General features: G+C 44.0%; 2 protein-coding genes across 2 annotated transcripts; one reads left to right on the forward strand and one right to left on the reverse strand.

The window, feature by feature from the left end:
* Window positions 1-369: 369 nt before the first annotated feature.
* Window positions 370-1876, reverse strand: LOC106749057 (40S ribosomal protein S13). Its single transcript, XM_014628108.1, has 3 exons — window positions 1769-1876; window positions 1062-1189; window positions 370-720 (listed from the first exon to the last, which is right to left on the reverse strand). Exons 1-3 carry the CDS (start codon window positions 1789-1791, stop codon window positions 416-418), a joined length of 456 nt encoding a protein of 151 aa, XP_014483594.1. The 5' UTR covers window positions 1792-1876; the 3' UTR covers window positions 370-415.
* A 1285-nt stretch (window positions 1877-3161) lies between these two features.
* On the forward strand, window positions 3162-19633 carry LOC106749063. The gene is made up of 15 exons (XM_014628123.1): window positions 3162-3700; window positions 3809-3944; window positions 4495-4660; window positions 4729-4806; window positions 4892-4961; window positions 5275-5424; window positions 5505-5857; window positions 6013-6246; window positions 6763-7293; window positions 8616-14099; window positions 15711-16155; window positions 17788-17885; window positions 17965-18093; window positions 18164-18288; window positions 18509-19633. The coding sequence occupies exons 3-15, from the start codon at window positions 4541-4543 to the stop codon at window positions 18525-18527; spliced, it is 7836 nt and encodes a 2611-aa protein (XP_014483609.1). The 5' UTR covers window positions 3162-3700; window positions 3809-3944; window positions 4495-4540; the 3' UTR covers window positions 18528-19633.
* The last annotated feature ends 1058 nt before the right edge of the window (window positions 19634-20691 follow it).

Here is a 20691-nt window from a genome sequence, read left to right on the forward strand (position 1 = left end):
TACAATCAGGCAACTTCAAGCAGCTATCTTCGGTGATAAGAATTGATGTCTGTGGCAATGGTTCCCTTTAGCAGAACTGCAAACAGAACTAGCTGCACTAGTTTGAAAAATGTACGCACCCTTAAACATGTGTCTCATATGTATGCTTCGTACGCTTCAATTAGTATATGTGAATTGCTTGAACTACTATTTACTTTCTTGTAGCTATTTCAGCTAGAAAGAACAGACCAAGTGATTATGAGGCCACTGCTTATTTACTATTTGTTAAATCCAACGCCCACGTATCTCCCGCAAAACTGTATTTTTTTTTTTACTTATAAATACCTAGTCTCGGCATTACTATTAATGGTATGATGTGGAAAAACAGGCTAGTCTCACAAATTTATTGCAGCATATGTAAATACAGTTAAACGGGTTAGGCTACAAGAGCACTAGCTGTCGAGCTCTCGTATTTCCAGTTCGGTGGCAGGGATCCTTTTGTTTTGTAATATCGGGCTAGCCTATGGATCCTCGATTCTACGAGAATCAGTCGAAATTTGCTGTCCTTGTCCTTACGGTTTCGTTCCAGGTGTTTGCGAACAGCCACAGCTTTTTTAATCAAATAATATAGATCTTCGGGTAAATCCGGGGCCAGACCCATGCTCTTTACAATGCGCAAGATTTTATTCCCCGTGCGGAATCTTACTTGTGCCACTCCATGAGAGTCACGAAGTATGACACCTGCAAGCACAAAATATTTATTTAAATCTATACTTTACTGTTTTAACAATTTGTAATAAATTTAACGATAATATGTAAATATCACTATTAAATTATAATCATGCTAACATGTCTGTGTTTTGTCAAAAAGATAAAATTTGACCTATTCCTTCTTTTTAAATACAATTTGAAGATTTTAAAATCTTTTAAAAAGTAGTTTATTTTTTTTTAATATATCAAGCTTTCTGTAAAAATATTTCTTAAATATCTTAAATAATATTATTTTTCCAGTGACAGCATGTCATGTATTTCTTTTTATATATTATAAGAAACCCATAAATATATTATTAATATATAATTACCAATTTGAGATGGCGTGTGTCCTTTTTTTGCAAGTTTGTAAATAAGTTCTTTACAATCTTCGGGCGTCAACTTCAACCAAGTTGGCACACTTCGTCGATATGGAAGCGCAGATTGGGATATACCCTTTCTAAAGAAACAATATTTTTGTTAGATTATTATCTTTAATCCGTCATATTGGGGAATTTTATTGACAAATATTTTTGTGTAATATATAATTAAATAATAAAACTTAATCGAGACAAAGATATATCGTATATCAATTAAATTTAATCTAATTAAATCTTTAAAAAATTGTTTCAACTGCGCCTGATTTGTCGAATATATATCTTAATAAATAATAACTTCATATCAATATTATAAATAATAACTACATATCAAAATTATACCGCATGAATGCATAAAAGGTTATGTGTTCGAATGGCAGCGTAACTGAGTCTGAACATTGTCATAATTTCAAAGTCAAAATTACTAAGACGTTCGATAATTACATAAAATAGGTTCGCTAAACTCCCAAAATAAAGCATCACGAAAGCGGAGAAAGTTGATAATAGACATAACATACACATAGTCGCGCTAATCGTCGAGAAACGTCTCGACAACTGATCGAGTTATATTAAAATTACACAAAATATAGGAATTCGAAACTGGAGACTGAAGAAGTTGGTCGCAAACGTGAGTAATCTTAACATATAATAAATATCGTTACCCATGTGAATGCATACGACCCATCTTTACGGATTTTCTTCAGCAACGACGTGTAATCATACAAAAAGGAAAGGAGAAAGAGAATCACTAACGCCGCAGTGGCAGAAACGCCCGAGCGCAAGCGCAAAAAGATGGTAGACAAATTCTTCACATGTGCAATAAAAGTGCTTTGAAGGTACTTTTCATGTTAGCGTCGAGCGTCAGCGTCAGAGCCAATCAGCAGACAAGAGTCAAACGCCATATAAACCATCGAAATAACACCTCTAACCTATGACATAGCTCTAAGTGTTCAGTTTAGATACTAGTGACTCTAAAACAAGTTGTCAACACTGAATAAAAGCGAAAAAAAAATAAATAAATTCTCAAAACCTATAAATTTGGTTTCCTTAGGTTCCAAAACATGAGATTTCCTAAGAGGAAACAGAAATTTGTGGTTTCAATTCATTTGGGAACTGACGTTAAAGGATAGTGCGGAAACGCTTGCTGCGTCCTGTGGGTAGAAACCATTATTTTCTGTTCCTATTGCCTGTCATAGTGCAAGGATCTTAAGGCCTGTGTTCACGATGCTAAATTTTGGACAGGGTTGACGAGATATAAAAATCATTAAATCTAGGTCCAAGATCTAGCATTGTGAACACAAGACTTAATGATAAACTTAAACCTAAAGCCCGTATCAGACTACTGTTACGTCCTTCCAGTCGCGGCTGCAGGGATTTACTGCAGAGCTCGAACTTCGATACGGGATTAGATCGCTTTTTCTGGGTCGAAAGAATCTAGTGATTCTCCCCGAGGATACTTAGCGATCAAAAAGTTCGCGATAGACCGCTAAAATATAAGCGGGAATTCATACAAATTCATTCATTCATTCATGATAGAAAAGCAGAAGGCAGGAAAACAGCAACCAATCAGAACTCGCCTTTGTATTCAACACAGGTCTGTTCGTGATGCTTGCACTTTTGGCACTTTTATACTAACGTCCGTTGCACATTGACCTCTCTTTAAAAAAAAGAATTGTCATTAAATATCGCTCATCGCATTCGGTGTGCAATGGGCATTAGATACAAAAGTGTCAAAAGTGCAGGCAACGAGTCGAATATCAGCGCGAGTTCTGATTGGCTGCTGCTTTTCTGTCATAGTGTGAATTCTCCCTAAAGCCCGTATTAAACTGCAGATTGGGGATTGGGATTGAACTGAATTTGGCCAATCAGTGCAAAGTTAACTGAACTAAAGTTTAGTGAAATTTAGTGAACTTCACACTGATTGGTCAAATTTCAATTCAATCTCCAATCCGTAGTCTGACACAAACTTCAAAGGTTTCACTACGGAACGTACGTATATCCCCTACTTAGATTCGCATGCATAGTCAGTGTACAGCGGTAGCGCTATCCGTTCAGCTTACAGTCGTTATAGGAACTACTTACCGTCCATGTTCCAACATATATGAGTATCCAGCCCCTGGAATACGGCGTCCGCGATCCAAGATGTCCGCAATCCGGCGATAGAACGCGTATATTTCCCGGGGGGTGTCAACAGAGGAAACGCGGAGTGTTCGCACGGTGCATAGCGCACGCCGGCTTTTTGTTCGAGGGATCGAGAGATTGGCCGAGATCACGGCGTCGTCCGCGCTCGTGTCCTGCACGCCTGTGAAAGACTCGTGCGTTGCGACTCGAATGCGCGACGACGACAGCGCGAGAATCGGCCAGCGAATATCGAGGAAGAGGGAGAGAGAGAGAGAAAGACAGAGAGAGAGAAAGAGAGAGAGTGAGAAGGTGAGAGCGGGACGGCGATCGACAAGCGTCAACTGGTGCTTCGTTTGTGATTTGTATTTGCTGAACGCAAATTCGCTCGCGCAAATCACGGAACGCAGGCGGCTTGTTTGCCCTGAGGCATTCCGAGCGGTTGGAGACTCAGGATTCGACTTCCGCACAATCCCGTAAGGTCTTTTAAAACGTGAACACACAATCGAGAAACATACATCGAGATACGCGGCGGAATCGTCGCATACTCGTGCGATTCCGAGCATCGTTCATTCGGATTCCAGGACGGCCAGACGAGGTCGGGTCAAAAAACAGGCATTTTCGCTCGCCACGGTGGAGACGACTCGTAACGCGGTCCATCTGAAGGTCCGAGTTGGCAAGCACGAGAGTATCGGTCACGAGCACGTCCCGCAGTAGCAAGTAATATATCATCCAGTTATTCTTGTGTAAGGATTGCGAAAATATCGGATATACCGGATATAAATTGTGTAAAATATTACAGTAAACAGAATGCTGGTGATTTCTACGATAGATCTGTATTGTAAGACCTATCCTTTTTAACTGGTGCCTAGAACTTTTCTCTTCAACGTTGTATTATATATTTGTTTAATTCTATTCCTGATTTCACCAATTAAACTTTTGGACAAAAAACTGAAAGTGCAAGCTAGCACAACTAAAAAAACAAACCTATAGCTGAAAGTGCTGATGTATATTGTCTCAACAATAGTTTTTATCATATTAAGGAATTATTTATAATTCCATTTAGATGATGATAAGCCATAATTGCCTATAAAAATAACGCATTTATCTGGATGGGACACTAAGCATAATTTAAATCGAACTTTATTCTCTGATTTTATTTGATTTTACAATTATCTATAAAAGTAACCGTCGTTAGCATCATATGTATCAATTAATATTTTTGGATATATCGTATTTTTTTATAATGTACTTATGATTCTGCTTGCAGATTTATAGGGAGAATGCAGTGGATATATATTTAAGCAAAAATTAAAATGTCAAGTGATAGCGATCATACTTGTCCAGTAAACAAGCGCAAAAAACTCGTCATAACTGATAGTGATAACAGCGATGAGTCCATCATTGTACAAACTCGAAGGAGGAAAAAGATATATGTATGTATGGAGGTCTCTATTTCATTCCAGTATTTCAAAAATATTTTTAATTATCATTAATATTTCAGAGAGTCGTTAGTGAGGAGGAAAGTAGTGATGATGATAGTGATGTACCCAAACCTGTGATTAGACGACAAAAAAACTATGTAAGTATAACTTATACTGCACTTTTATAAAATTATTCAACTAATTGGTCTAGTGTATTCACTAAAATTGTATGTTTCATTTCAGAGAGTTATTAGCGAAGATGAATCTAAATACAATAGTAGCGCGTCAGAGGCAAATAAATCCGCTCGAATCGGTTGGTATTGATTTTTCCAAAAAATTTATGCAGACGTTTGATTCTTCATCTTTACAATTTTCCACAGGAAGCAGACCGATTAAAACAATTTTTTAAGTTAAAGACAACATTAAATTTATCTTTTACTGAGTATAATCAAAAGGTTATAATTATTTGCAAAGTTTATATGATATCAAGACGTACTTTTTTACTTGCATATTTAAAAATAACACAAATTTTTCAGACAAGACAATACGTTGTTATCGACATATAGTAGAAATCTTAGTTTTATACACTATTCTTGACATAAGCTATTTAATGTTACATGTTGCAGATACAGGTAGTAGCGATACATCCGAATGGCAAAGTGACTGCACTAGTTCTGACGAATTGGATAAGGATTCCAAGAAATATAACACTAAGCGCAAGGTTTTACCTAGTTACGATAGTAGCGCTTCCGAGGCAAATACATCTACTCAGATTGGTTAGTACACATTAATACGATTAAAATATCGATTCTGTGCTTGATAGAATGTGTATAATAATATTGTGCATATATTACAGATAATAATAGCGATACATCTTCCGAATGGCAAAATGATTGGACTAGTTCCGACGAGTTGAATAAAAACGTTAAATATAATTCTAAGCGCAAAATTTTATCTAAAACAAAAAAGAAGAAAACAGAGTCCGCTCCTTCACCAGTTGTTATCGATTCTGATAATAGTGACGGACAGTTAGAAAAATGTCCCATATGTCTACTGCCATTTAGAAAACAGCAAGTCGGTACACCATCCTCCTGTGTACACTGCTTCTGTTTAGAGTGTTTATTGGAGTGGAGTAAGAATATTAACACTTGTCCTGTGGACCGCCAAGTCTTTACTATTATAAATGTTAAAAATCATCTCGGCGGCAAGGTAATATGTGGGCCCACTTTATATTAATTTTGAGAAATGTGTTAAAATTGTATAATATTGTTCTGTTGATTAAAAAAAAATAGTATGAGTAGCATATAAAAATAAGATTTGTGAATTATAGTTTTTCAATGTACATTTCTTTTTATCTCGATCAGGTAATAAAACATATACCGATAGAAGTTGTGCCGCGCCTTGAAGATCAGGTACAAGATGATCCAACATTTTGCGAAGTGTGTCATCTAAGTGACAGAGAAGATCGAATGTTACTTTGTGATGGCTGTGATTGCGGCTACCATTTGGAGTGTCTAACACCACCAATGACTGAAGTTCCCATGGAAGAATGGTTTTGTCCAGAATGTTCTCAGAATAGTCAAAATGATGCCGAAGTGGTACATTATTCTGATCATATTTTTTTCTTATATTTTCCATTTTAACGGCCTCTTATTCATTGGTAACATATTAAAGGCCTGTTGCTAACAAGTACTAAAACTCAGGTTGAAAAATTAATTATCCCAACCTTCAACTTTCCTTCCTTAATCATTAATTTTGTCTCTTGTAAGTTCGCTCTCACTTTATATTCTTGTAAAATTGTACACTAAAACTTGTTCGAATTACTAGAATTGATATTAATGATAAATAAAAAAAATTAAAGGGCAACTGTAATGTAAAATTGCAAAATGTAAGAACATGTTTACGTTTATCAAATGTGGAATTTTTGCATATACGTGTAAAGTACATGCAAAAATGTCTAAGGTACATGTAAAAATCTACACGTAAATACATGTTTCTTGCATGAAACTACCTTTCCTACTGTGAACTATTAAAGAAAACTTACCTATAAGAACCTGATTATAGTCGAGAAGACGAGGATGTACCAATTTTCTTACTTGACTTTTTATTTGCAGGTTGAAATCGACTTTGACGAGATCTCGGATCTTATGGAGGAAGCGCGGCGCCTCGGTGTCTCATACGGTCGTACCCGTACTGGAACGAACCCGGAGGGCGGAGCATCGATTCCCAGAATCGTTCCTCGTACTCGCCATACCGAACGTGTACGTGCCAACATCCGTAATCGTACTGTGCGCAACACCATAACGAATATTCAGTTTATCGATCCGAGTCAGCCGTCTACGTCGTCCGGTCTCGACTCGATCGGTGACAATAGTCGTTCTCCAAATGCCAATGTTCATGCGCGCGAAGTTAACACTTCGTCCGCTCGCCCGAAGAAAACGTCCAAGACTAAAGCGACGAAGAAGAAAAGGAAGAAGAAGCACGAGAAGAAGAGCTCGTCGAAAAAAGGCAGCACTATGTTGCAAGAAGTGAGAATCAGGGAGATCAACGACGACGGCGAAGAGGAGGAGATTGTGTCGTACGTCAAAGTAACATCGTCCACGTCAAGGAGGAAGTGTAAGAAAAGAACAAAGAGAACGCGCAAGGTATATCTCCGCTAATTTCTCTTCAAACGTAGAATAATAGCTTGACGCGCGAGCGCGTGCTGTCACACGCATTACACACATACACACACACACATTTGTCATACTCATCACAAGTGGTGATTGCCAGATACGTAGATCTACATGTACGTTTTCAATCTGATGTACCAGTACTTTTATTATATATTTTTATTATATGACAAATTATGTTTTATTTGATATTCTCTGAATCGCAGCTATATTAACGAATACACGAGACTTGTGTTCTGTGCTAAGCTATTGCCGTAATCCGTACAAGATTTTTCCTCGATTGGGATGTACGATCTGGCAACGCTACCGCATCTCATCAATGACCTCATCACTCTGGAGACTTCCCTAGATTACATGATGATCACTGATGAATTTTATTGTATATTATACTCATGCCATTTTCATAACATATAACTAAATTAAATTAAATTTTCTAATTGTACCTCTCATTGTTCTTAAGTTATATAAATAAAACCATTTCCTCACTAGATGCACTTGGTTTTTTTTCTTAATTTTGCTTAAATTCACTTAAGTACTTTATCATATTCATGTGTTGATACGTTAAATTTCAGAAACTTTATAATAATGCCATTTTGCACTTTGAAATTGCGCCTGCAATTAACTTCTCAATGATATGAATTTCCTAATTTTTTATTTGTATTATATATAATCGTGTGACATATCAGTCACACATAATGTTCTGTAAAGTATACTATTATATAAAGAAAAATCTTGTTATCTCGCTTTCAAAATAAGCATTTTTTATAGTAGTAAATTTTATTCTAAAAATAGGGACTTTTTAAACAAACTTCACTGATCATTCATTTTACTAATCTTACAAATTTCCTCTATTTCGCTGTGACCTTTCAGAATTTTCATAAAGAAAACTTTAACATGTCCGCCTTGCTATCTAATAACGTTCTTTACATATGTGTTTCTTCAGCTAATTTCATATTAACTTACATATAACGTAGACTGCATATCTCGTGTGATCTTGATAAAAGTACATATACAAATTGTGTTTCCTCATTATTTTATTAATTCCTCTGTATTAGAAAAATGACGTACTCGTTATATTTATTTATATTCAATAGACCCTTCAATTCGAATTACAATTTTATATTATTACGTCATCACACATTGAACTATTATTTACTAATAAATTGTTAATTATGATTGATTTCCTGCAACGACGCGATAATCACACATAGTACATATGTCAAGTGTATGCGTAACGAATGAAAATCGAGTGCAAATATTTATCCTGCGCTAACGAGCGAACGATATTCTTGCAGAGGAGAAAAAACAAACGATACGCGCGCACCGTATCATCGATGTTGGCCAGTACGCGAACGGTGAAGCGGAGATTGGCCACCACGCTGGGTATGAATAAGCCAAAGTTGGACTTGCCCACCATGCTCGTGCCCACCTTGCGAAACAACATCCCGATATCCGACAGTACCGCTCTGAGGGTCGCTCGATACAACGCCGGCATACCTCGAGTCAGTCTCTTCGGGGACAACCTGGGCCTGGACTACAGCCCGCCCGTGTCGGAGGACGACGAGTACTCGTTCGGGAGCGGTCCGATGATCGTGAACGTGCAGCAACGCTCGGCCGTGCCGTCGCTGAGACGTCGCGCCGTCCTCAAGACGATCCCCAGCTCGGTGAGCGGTGAGATGACGGAAGACACGAACACGCTGAATATTCTGGACGCCATAATCAGCAGCCAAGAGCTCTGGCACTCGTCGAAGAATAGCAACATGACCTTGAAGGCGGACGGTACGCTGCTGCTGAGCAGCTCGGAGAAGGAGAACAAGCACAGCGTGAACAACAACGAGAGCCCGAAGAAGGAGAAGGAGCAGGTGGTGACGCAGCGCAAGGAGCTCATCCTGAAGGAGGTCGACACGCCGTTGGATCTGTCGAACGTGAATCCCAACAACATCACGCAGGCGCCGATGTACAACAACCCGTGCGGCGGCGGGAACCGGGGCAACTTCCGGGGCGGCTACCGCGACAACGGTCGGCACGGCCACCACGGCGGCCAGAGCTACGGAGGCGGCCGGGACTCGATGCCGCCGGGCAGACACGGTTACGGCGGGGCCGGTCCGCGGGACAGCTTCGGCAATCGCGACTTCGGCCCGCCGCCCTTCTACAACCCGAGCTTCGAGCACTGCGGCGGCCCGCCGATGTTCGCCGGCGCGCCCCAACCGCCCTTTCGCAGCCGCAACCCGCAGCATTTCCGCAACGATCGGCTGCGATTTCCACCACCGGCTGATCGGCCGTTCAACAACTACGCGGCCGACGGCTTCGAGCGGCCGCCTTTCCCCCACACGCAGGACCAACGTTTCCCGAGGCCGAGACTGCCGCCGCCGCTGGGGATGCCGCCCCCACCCGGCCCTCCGTCCAACCCGGTGGACCCTCTGAACGCGCAACCGACCCGCAACAGTCTGCCCGCGGACGTCGACGTGACGCGGAACTACCAGCCTGAGCGGGGGAACGCGCGCGTCGAGCCCGTGGACTCCCGGCCGGAGAGCAACGACGATTGCGACATCTACTGCGACATCGAGCCGCCGGCGAAGGCCGATGTTCAGGAGGAGCATCACGGCAACGGCTCGATGATCCTGCTGCCGCCGCCGGAGCCGCCGTCCGGCTTGCTCGACTTCGAGGAGAACTCGCGGAGCGACAAGGACAACGACAGCGAGCAGGAGCTGGTGATCGACGACAGCCAGAAGGAGGAGCAGAAGAATCCGATGCCGAGCGGCGACAAGTACGACCCGTTCGCGGCGGACAGCGACAGCAACGACGAGAACGCGGCGAGGACGCCGAGCGAGGCGTCTCGCAACAACGCGGTGGCCAGCTGCAACATACCGATGCCGGCGGCGCCGCCGCCGAGCTGCCCTCCGATGCTCGCCGAGAGCAGGGAGCCGGTCGTCCGGCTGACCGCGTACGACGACGACGACGACAACGAGTCGCAGTCGGACTGCCCGAACTTCTCCATCTACTCGTCGCAGACGATGGACGTCGCCAGGCACACGGAGCAGGAGTTGTCGCAGCAACTGGGGCCCCTGCAGCCGCCGCCGTTGCCGCCCACCATCCCCGACGACGACGACATCATCGTGGGCGACGTGCAGGCGTGCGACCTGCCCGACGCGCCGGAGCCGGCGAACCCGTACTTCGAGGCGCTGCAAAAGGAGCGGCAGATCCTCAGCAAGATTCCGCCGAAGAAGATCTCCCACGACTCGCACCGCGGCAAGATCACCTTCAAGATCGGCAACAAGTTGCGGCTGAACAACAGACTGAGCGGCCTGCAGGACGACCTCGCCGTGAACTCGCAGAATCACCAGGTGACCGACGGTAAAGCAGCCTCGCAGAAGACCGATGACAAGCCGAAGCAGGACGAATTGCCGACCTCGCCGAAGAAAGCGCTCGACGAGGAGTCGCAGGACAGAGACGCGGGAAGCGGCTCGAAGCTGCCGGCGGAGTCCCCGGGCAGACCGTCGGTGCTTTTCAACCAGTCGGCGAAGGTGGGCTTCGAGGAAGACGAGGATGTCGCGACGAAGATCGCGCGCAAGGCCGAGTCGCCGAATTGGCGCGACAAGGAGCACCTGCGGGACTGGTCGGACGAGGAGCCCGCGAGGAAGGAAGAGGAAAAGTGCGACACGTCGTCCGGTAAGAAAGACGAGGACGACGAAGCGGAGAAGGCCGTCACGATGGCGTCGTCCTCCTGGTCGACGTCGTCCTCGCGCTCCCCGTCCCCGAGGAAGCTGGACAGCGAGCCGGCGGTGGAACGAGAGCCTGAGAACTCGCAGCAGGCCGACGACGCGATCGCCTCGATCCGCCGTCCGGACGACTCGCGGGGCTCGAGCAGCGACGAGTTCGACGAGCGTCCGCTGAGCGGTAGAGCCGACGGCAAGGCGGACAATCGCGACAAGTACAAGAAGGACCGAGTGCTCAGCGACGAGGAGCCGAACGTCTCGCTGGACCAGCGGCTGGAGAAGGCGAGTTACTCCGTGGACGACGAGACCGAGGAGCACTTCCCGATCGAGAAGGACAAGTTGGCGGACATCCCGACGCCCTGCGTCCCGATCGACAACAACTGGGAGTCGGACGGCGCCTACACGCCTTGCAAGGACGAGCTGCCTGTGAAGGACGAGGAGACGGCGGCGGCGTCGTCGTCGTTCGAGGACGGCGGTTTGGAGCCGATCACGCCGACGAAGGACAAGGCGAACGACGACTTGGACGGCTGCAGGACGCCGCCGACGAGCTACGCCGGCCTCGGCACCGAGGACATCTCCGAGACCGACGAGGCGATCAACTTCGAGGAGGAGCTGCTGACCGTGTCGCGGAACAAGGAGATGGAAGACGGCGAGATCCTGGACGAGAGCAAGTTGAACAGCGCGAAGGAGCAGCGCGAGAAGCAGTCGCGGCCGGAGGAGGACGGCAAGAGGAGGAAGAAGAAGGAGAAGAAGGAGAAGAGCAAGGAGAACACGGAGAAGAACAAGGAGAACATCTCGTCGGACAACCTGGTTTCGTGGAAGAAGATCTCCAAGAGCACGAAGGAGCGGCAGTACCGGGACAAGCGGTCGAGGTCGCGCGACAAGGACCGGGAGAAGGATCGAGAGAGGTCCTCGAGGAAGAAGCTGAAGGAGGTGAGCAAGAAGAAGGAGAAGCGGAAGGAGCTGCCGCGGTACGACGTGAGGAAGATCGTGGCGGAGAAGCCGCGAGCGTCGCGCAAGGACGAGTACGGCCGGGACATCCGGGAGAAGACGCGCAGCAGGAGCCGCTCCTCCGGCAAGATCTCCGGCCCGAAGGAGCGCAGGAGCCGCTCGTACTCGAAGCCGCGCAGCAGGTCCCGGCCGCGGCTCTCCTGGTCCCGAGACCGGCGCTCCTACACCAAGTCGAACTCGCGCAGACGCTCGGTCTCCCGCGGCCGGCGCAAGTCCTCGCGCCGACGCTCCTTGTCCCGACGGCACTCGGTCGCGCGCAGGCGCTCGCGCTCCTTGTCGCGCAAGCGGAGGTCCTCGCTCTCCCCCAGGCGCCGCTCCAGGCGCTCGCTCTCGCGCTCCCGCGACAAGAGGAAGGACAAGGCGAAGAAGTACAAGTCGCGCAGCCGCTCGAGGAACCGCAAGCGGTCGCGCAGCAAGTCGGCGAAGAGGACGACGTCGAAGTCGCGCGACAAGAAGCACGGCAAGAGGAAGCCGCATAGCAGGTCGCGCTCGAGGGCGGGCGGGAGCTCGCGCGACCGGGAGCGCAACGCCAGCCGGAACTGGCCGGAGCAGCTGAACGAGAAGACCGCGGTGGAGCAGCAGCACAGCGCGGCGCCGGTGGAGTTCCCGCGGGAGCAGCGCTCCTGGAGCGCGCAGTGGACGCCCTCGTGGTCGCACTCGCGCTCCAAGACACCGCCGACGGCGCACATGCAGCAGGAACCGATCGGCGCGCGCAACTGGTCGCCGCCGTCGGTCCTCGACAGCGTCTCGCCGAAGAATCTGACGGTGATCCTCACGAACAAGGAGGCGATCAAGAAGAAGAAGAAGGAGCGGAGGAAAGAGAGCCGGAGATCCAAGTCGGAGTCGGAGAAGCGGCGGAAGGCGAAGCGCAACCGGACGCCGCCGCCCTCGAAGGAGGTGTTCGCTAGCGGCGACAACATCCTCGTGAGCGTCTGCTTCAACAAGGACAACGAGGCGAATCCGGCCGCGATACCGGAGCTCCCGGAAACGATACCGCTCGTGCCGCCGATCAAGCGCCGCCGGCGGGACTCCGCACAGACGGAGACCGCGCCGGCGAAGCGCTCGAAGAAGGACAAGAGCAAAGACAAGCGGTCCAAGTCGCCGAAAGCGAAGAAGGACAAGAAGAAGAAGTCGAAGGCGGCGGAGATCGCGGCGACGAAGAAGCCCGTCGCTGTCATCGACCTCGACCAGTCCCCGTTCCGCGAGCAGACCCCGTCGCCACGTGACGTAATCGTGCTGAGCGACGACGACGACAAGCAGGCACAGGAGGCCACCGGTTCGCCGGAGCAGTGCCCCCCGTCGCAGGTGGCGTCGCCGCCGCGCGAACAGTTCGTCTCTCAGGGGCCGAAGACGCCGCCCGAGCCGCAGATCAAGTTCTCCATCAACAAGCAGCCGAGCAACCTGCGCCCGTCCCTCATCAACCCGCTGCTGGAGGAGGAGGAGGAGGAAGAGGAGGAGATGGAGGAGGAGGAGATGATGGACGAGCGTGCCGAGGAGGAGCTGGAGATGCGCGCGCAGGAGGAGCTGGAGCTGCGTCTCAAGATCGGGCCGAACACGCCGCCGGAGCCGCCGACCTCGCCGTTGAGCTCGTCGGACGTTTACGACCCCTTCGACCCTACCAAGTCCCGCTCGCCGACGCCGGACGCCAGCCAGGAAGCGACGCCGAACGACGAGCGGGCGCAGCGCAACTCGCCCAGGAAGCACGACACCGCGGACACGCCGTTGCTGCCGGACGAGCCGAGCCAACAGCAGGACCAGCCGAGCCAGGAGAAGCCGCCGGAAAAGCCAAAGATCATATCGATGGTGACCATCAAGAGGGCCTCGCCGCCGAGGGACACCGCCTCGCCCGCCCCCGGCGAGAACCAGACCGACATCATCGCCCAGTCGTGCAACAGTCCGCCCAAGACCCAACAGAATCCGCAGAGCGTGCAATCAACCGCCAATCCGTTCGCCACCATCAACCCCGTCCTGGCCACCGTCGCCGCGGCGGTCCAAAGAAGCGCCGTCTTCAACGCCAGCACACCCAACACCGCGCAGAGGACGCTGCTGCAAGTATGTGCCCGCATATTGGCCATTCGCATACCTTGGCAACCGTTGCTTGAAACGCGATTCATTTCACAGAGAAGGAACGGTCATTTTATGTTAGTCGGTGACAATATTATTGGAGAGGTAACACGACGTGAAGAAGCTCGACGAGTTTGTATTAAATGTTGATGAATATAATTCGTGAGCTTTGATATATGGCTATAACGGAAGGATATCGATCAGACTTGCGTAGTGTTTAAACAGTCATAAAGAAATTAGCGTTTTCGACATATAACACTTTTGGCTGGGACCGCTCGTGTTGAGCATAATGCTTGTGAGTATCTAAAAGAATGTTTACGCGGCTGTAACGTCACACTCTTTCAACATACGCGGTGAATCAACCTCCGACGTTGAGCGTTAATCTTGAGTCCCAATTATTTTCTTGTATTTCATTCTTCCTAACATACGTTCGTCGTTCGGGGCAATTATCCGGTGCGTGCGTCATTACATGTTAAACACTGACATTCTTCCACAAAATTAAAATAATGTACCGTAAACAGCCATGATCAGTCTCTCGAAAACCCGTTTTATTTTTTCACAGTTAGTCACCTACAGAGTCGTTGTAAATATAATTTACTTTATTATATATAAATTTATAATTAATATATATACCGGGTGTTACGTACATGACATATTGTACAAACTTAAAGAGCCATATTTCGAATATAAATGGAAGTAGAAATGTCCTATGAATTATAAGCCCGATTCGAAAAGTTCCATCTACGAGTATTTAAAGTTTATAAAATGGTGGTATAATTTTTTGGAACATTTTTTTATTAAAAATGGAAAATAAGGGAGGAAAATAAGAAGATGTTCAAATTGACGTTCTTTCGCATTAATATATAGTGCTGTGCGATCTAACATGGATTAACACCAAAGCGGTCGAATGACCGGTTTGTAATTTTTTAAAATAAAAGTTACTCTAATTTCTAATAGTGCACTCTCTGAGATTAATCGTCATTTTTGTCGAAATGTATAAACGACCAAATATTTCTTTCCTTTACGTATTTTTTCAAAAATCTTATTTAAACTGCTCCGGCAGAAAGGTACACGTTAATCGTCGGTAGTTTCAGAGTTAAGTATCTGCACGAAGAACACAATTATTCTTTGTTTGTTCACACGCATCATTAATACGCTGTAATTAATTCAGCTCGACTACTAACTTTTCTTTCGTATTACTAAACATTTAATCTTTGTGTTTCCTTTCTTACTGTCCTTTTTCAATAAGAAAACATTCCACAAAATTGTGCCATCATTTAAACACCAGGAGAGGACAACCGTTTCGAATTGGACTCATATTTATAAACATTGTCTGTTTCAAAACTTACAAAACGACACATGCTCTTTAGGTTTGTACAGTATATATCTCAGGTAACATCCTGTACATGAGTTTGTACATGAGTTGAATTTACTTTATACTTTAAATTTATTCATTAACATTTATTTTAACAATCTATTTTCTTCGTTGAACTTTACTTTATTTATGCTTTACGTATATTCGATTAGATTCACAGCGCCTGTTTGAATAAGCACTTCTTGATTTAATATGAGTGAACAATTATTGTGGTTTCCTTGCAGTCCAGCCGCACCTCGCCGAGCAATCAGATAAAGCAGCGTACGAATGACAGGCCACAGCTGCCGAACATATTCACGAATTCGACGAAAACTACAATGGTGCGATCTTCCAAGTCCGCGCAGAATAAAAACAGCTCGACGATAGGACAGAACGGGAGCGACGCGGCTGCGGATATGGCCAGCGACAACGTCGACATGTCGTCGCCTTATTCGCCGGGTTCGACGTTGAGTGACGGTCTCTTCGATCCTCCTAGTCCTGTCAACTTCAACAGTTCGCCCGTCGCAAACGCACCGCCCGCCGCCACCAAGACCAGTAACAACACGCCGAAGGTCAATAAGAGCGCGGACAAGAAGGACGCGTTCGACGCGCTCTTCGGCGGGGTACTGCCGCCCGTTAAGACTGCAACCAAAAGCCGGAACAAAAAAAGCAAGGAAAAGATGAAGAAGTGTAAGTGCCTTGTAATCAAGACAACATGCGAGAATCTGGGTTTACAATGTGGTGATCGTTCAACTTGCGCTTCAAGGATGTTTTACCCATTAATGTCAGGTTTTCAATGGTGCATCAAAAGAGCCACTTTATTTAATATTTATCAAGCCAAGTTACGTTCCTATACATTTATCGCACTACCTGAATAATAAATGTTCATTTGGAACGAAGTTGAGGTAGACATGTGTATGCGCAATATTACGAATACGAAAGTATTACTTTTTATTTTTCTTATTAAGGCTCCTGACTATTCAGCCAAGAACTCCGCGTTGGTAATGACGATACAGTTTAGAATGACAAAAGGATGAGTAGAGTGCGACCCAGCAAGCGCTACAAGTCTTTCGAAGCGTCTCTTTTTCTTCGTCTATCTTTTAGATCCGAATAAAGGAAGACAAAGAAAGGGGAACGCTTCAAGGCATTTGTGAACGCTTACTGAACCACATGTACGCGTGAAGAATAGCGTGGTTTTTTTTTTTTTTTTTTCAAAACTCAATCGATCAATAATTCTGAAATTTGTCTGCATATATAATAATGTTTGCATATTTAGTCTTTATATCATAGTAGTTTTTCATCAAAATCTTATTTTTATTTTGGAAGATATTAAAAATAGCTCGCTATTCTCGAGGAACACGCAGAAAAAGTGTGTAAATTTTAGTTACAAATATATCTGCTTTCGAATGGTCAGTCTTTTCCTAATTGCGAAAGCAATGAGTTAGATAAATATCTCAATGTATACGCAGCTTTCAATACATGTGCAACTTTCATCGAATTCTTATCAAACTCGTTTCACCTTACAACTTTTTTTAAAGTGGAATGATGCTTGATCCAGACTCTAAATTACTGTCAAACTTTTGGTGTCATGTTTAAATGCAATATAGATCAATTCGTAATTTTTTTATTATTTTAAGTTGTGGACGATACGTTCTTAAGGTCCCTCACTGCAGTCGTCTTGTTTGATGACGTCGGAAGCAAGAAAACGCGTGCCCAAAATTCTTGCAAAGTACGTTGAAATCAAAGGATATGTCCATAAAGTTCCATTCGATCGATCACATTTGAAAAATATTTCTAAAACTTTTCTTTTATTCGAATCAAGTAACCGTAAAAGTAATGCAACATGCGACCTTCCTTTTTAATCTATCTTTGCTCATGATCTTGTCATGTTAATTTTACAGCTATGTGTTGATTGTTAATGTAAAAGGAAAATTTTCGGAATATCTCAGAAATGTGTTCAATCGATCCCAATATATCATGGACGGATCCTTTTACTTCAATGTATTTTATAAGAATTTTAAACATACCTTTCCTCGCTTCTGATTAATTAAGATGGCTACGGCAAGGAAACAGGAAACTTAACGACATTTTCTTGATGCCAGCGAATAATCATCTTTCAATTTTTATTATTAATTAATAAATAATAATTATTAACTACTAATTATTAGTTAATTATGATTAACTTTATATGATATGTTATGATATGATAATTATTAACTGATAAATAATTATCATAAGACGATTATTCGCTTATATATTTAATTAATAATTATTATTATTTATTATTAATTATTAATTAAATGTAAATGATATATTTTATAGCTACCAACCCTAAAGTTGGCGTACGTATGGACGAGAACCAACTTCAAATTCTGGACGATCTTCCTAGTTCTGCCGTAGAGATGCAAGTTAAAGACAAGGTACATTGATTGCGCGTTGAAGCACCTCTCTTTACTCGGAGATGCATTCTTAAACCCCAGTTTTTGTGCCGTTTTACAGTTCCTTAAGAAACTCAATCGACAAGAGAGAGTCGTGGAAGAGGTCAAATTAGTTCTCAAACCCCATTACACCAAAAAGCACATCACGAAGGAGGAATATAAAGATATCATGCGCAAAGCTGTACCTAAGGTAAAGATATTGAACCAATCGTGATTCTTGATATTGCAGGATCGAGTTCACAATCGTGATTGTATTTCAGATATGCCATAATAAGACAGGCGAGATCAATCCCAAGAAGATTGCGCAACTCGTAGAAGCATACGTGAGGAAATGTCGAAACAACAGGAAGAAGACTGCTTCCGTTAATAAGCCAGCAAAACCTGTGTAAGTGATGTATAAATGCAATCACATTATATGTTTTTTTTTTACACGATGAATTAATAAATCTATAAAGGGTACGTTGAAAATCGATACTAATATCATACGCATCCACAATTTCATGAATGGAATTAATACTCTATATATATATATGCCTCCACTTTCTCTTTCTCTCTCTCTCTCCTCTCTTCTCTCTTCGTGCCATTGTATTTAATAAAACTTGCAGGAAGACTCTATGGAGTTGATCACGTGACTGCGATCCTAGCGCATTAGAAATTCCTTCGACGTTAGGCCTCTCCTTAGACCGCGCGTAAAACACATTCTATCTTCTACTTGGATGGTAAGTGAGTCAAGCGTTTCTACGTGTACCATTCTCCATCAACGCAGCACCGAAAAAGCCGAATGTGTATTGTGTGTACATATACATAATTCATTAATTGTATAAGCGTATAATATTTTTTATTTATCTAAAATAATTGTTTACATTTGAAATATAATTAGGAATCGTATAAGTGATTGATATTATCCGGAAGTTTTAATATCTACGTACACATCGCGCATGCGTATGTAATTTGTACACGCGTGTGCGAAGGCGCTCAACGATGTACGGCCTCGGTTGTGCGTAAAAAGCAAAAAAGTATCCACGGGCGTACATTATTGCGGTGCCTCCTTGAACATGAGTTCGGATCGCGATCAATCCGAGTTTTTGCATCATATTTAGACAAGAAAAGTATAATATTGTGCGATAAGGTCAGATGTTAGTGTGTGGTCATGTAGTCGGAGTATATGGAGTGGGAATGAAATGGGAAATAAGAAGGACAGATGAGAGGACGCTCAAGCAATTCGAGTTTACCTACGGAAGAGAGAAAACGGCAGGTCGCGCTGCAGCGAGCTGCGCTGTAAAATTCATCGATTTCTAATCTTACTGTTACATAAGCGAAAGTGGCCTCCACGTGGAAATTACTTTTTCATGCGATTTTCATTTTCATCGCAACGGAATGTGCGGCCATTTCTTTCACTATAGGCGCATCCGCCACGAGGAAACGAATGATTTTTATCGAATCGCAATGTGCACACAGGTCTGTTGTAGTCTTTAGCGAATTCAGATGTAAATAAAATGACAAACATGTATAAAATTCCCGGACATTCTGTGCGCGCCGTGAAGTTGGTTTAGTTGCGTTACACAATGCGTTTGCTTCAGACACGCGTCTTTATACGGGATATATCGTCGTTTATTTGAGAAAACAAAATGACGAGGTGTTTCTGTATTGCGTTTCAACTCGCTCGATCGCAAGAAATCGATGTTTAATAATCCGTTTAATAATTCCATTTGTGTTAAAAAAAAAAAAAAGAGAGAAAATCGTGCCACATCATTTTATGAACCAGGTAGACCTTCACGTCTTGCGTTTTAGCGCTAAACACGATCTTGATGTTAAGTTGACTCAAGAGATACGGAACTTTGGACGGCCGTGTTAAGAAGGACACGCGACACGTGAACTCGTGTATGTTACTTGCGAGAGGATTAAAGAACGACGCATCATGGGAACAGGGAATCTCACTTTTCAAAAGGCATTTGACGTGTATCAAATTGAGAAATGTATAACACGTTGAAATACAGAGATGTAATCGTGATCGTGAGTTACACCAGTAGTAATAAAATAATAAATAATGCTATATAATTCACAGCTACAACTTTTGCATACCATAAAAAAAAATGTTAACGCGACGCAATATGTCCGTTTTGAACGTTAGAGCACAGGTTTCTTCAACGAGCTGGAATGATGATTATACTGAAACGAGTTTCTGTCATCCAATTGGTAACGCCATCTCATTGTTAACAGTTGAAGAAATTACTGTTTTTAACAGCGAACACGGATATATTGTGGAAATGTTAATTTTTTAGAGTATCATTGTTACGTAAATATTTAACGCGCTGTAATACGAAATTCTGTTAAATACTTTACGACCAGACTATACGATCACATCACATGAGATACATACTATGTGGATAGGTTTTGTACTTTTTATGTGTAACAACACAAAAGTTATATCCGTTTTGAGACATACAAGAGATAAGCACATGTGCGTTTCAAAGAGGAATAAATAACATACACACACACACACACACACAAATATATATATATATATNTGGTGAATTGGAAGAATGATATATGGCGATTCGTATCGTAGAATGTTCAATAATGATGTTAAAACAATGTCCTTCAGCACGTTCGGAAAGGTCATTAATTCTTGTGTGCATGGATCCTCTTTTGTACTAAATAGTAATGTACATAAATGAACGAAGAATAAAGAGTTTAATATTATCGAATTTGTGATTGTGTTGAATCTATACGAGCAGTTATTCGACGATTGGATGTCTCACATTAGAGAAAATGTACATTGCTTTTT

This window comes from Dinoponera quadriceps, unplaced genomic scaffold (assembly GCF_001313825.1).
Source record: "Dinoponera quadriceps isolate SergipeBrazil2010 unplaced genomic scaffold, ASM131382v1 scaffold3382, whole genome shotgun sequence".
NCBI lineage: Eukaryota > Metazoa > Arthropoda > Insecta > Hymenoptera > Formicidae > Dinoponera > Dinoponera quadriceps.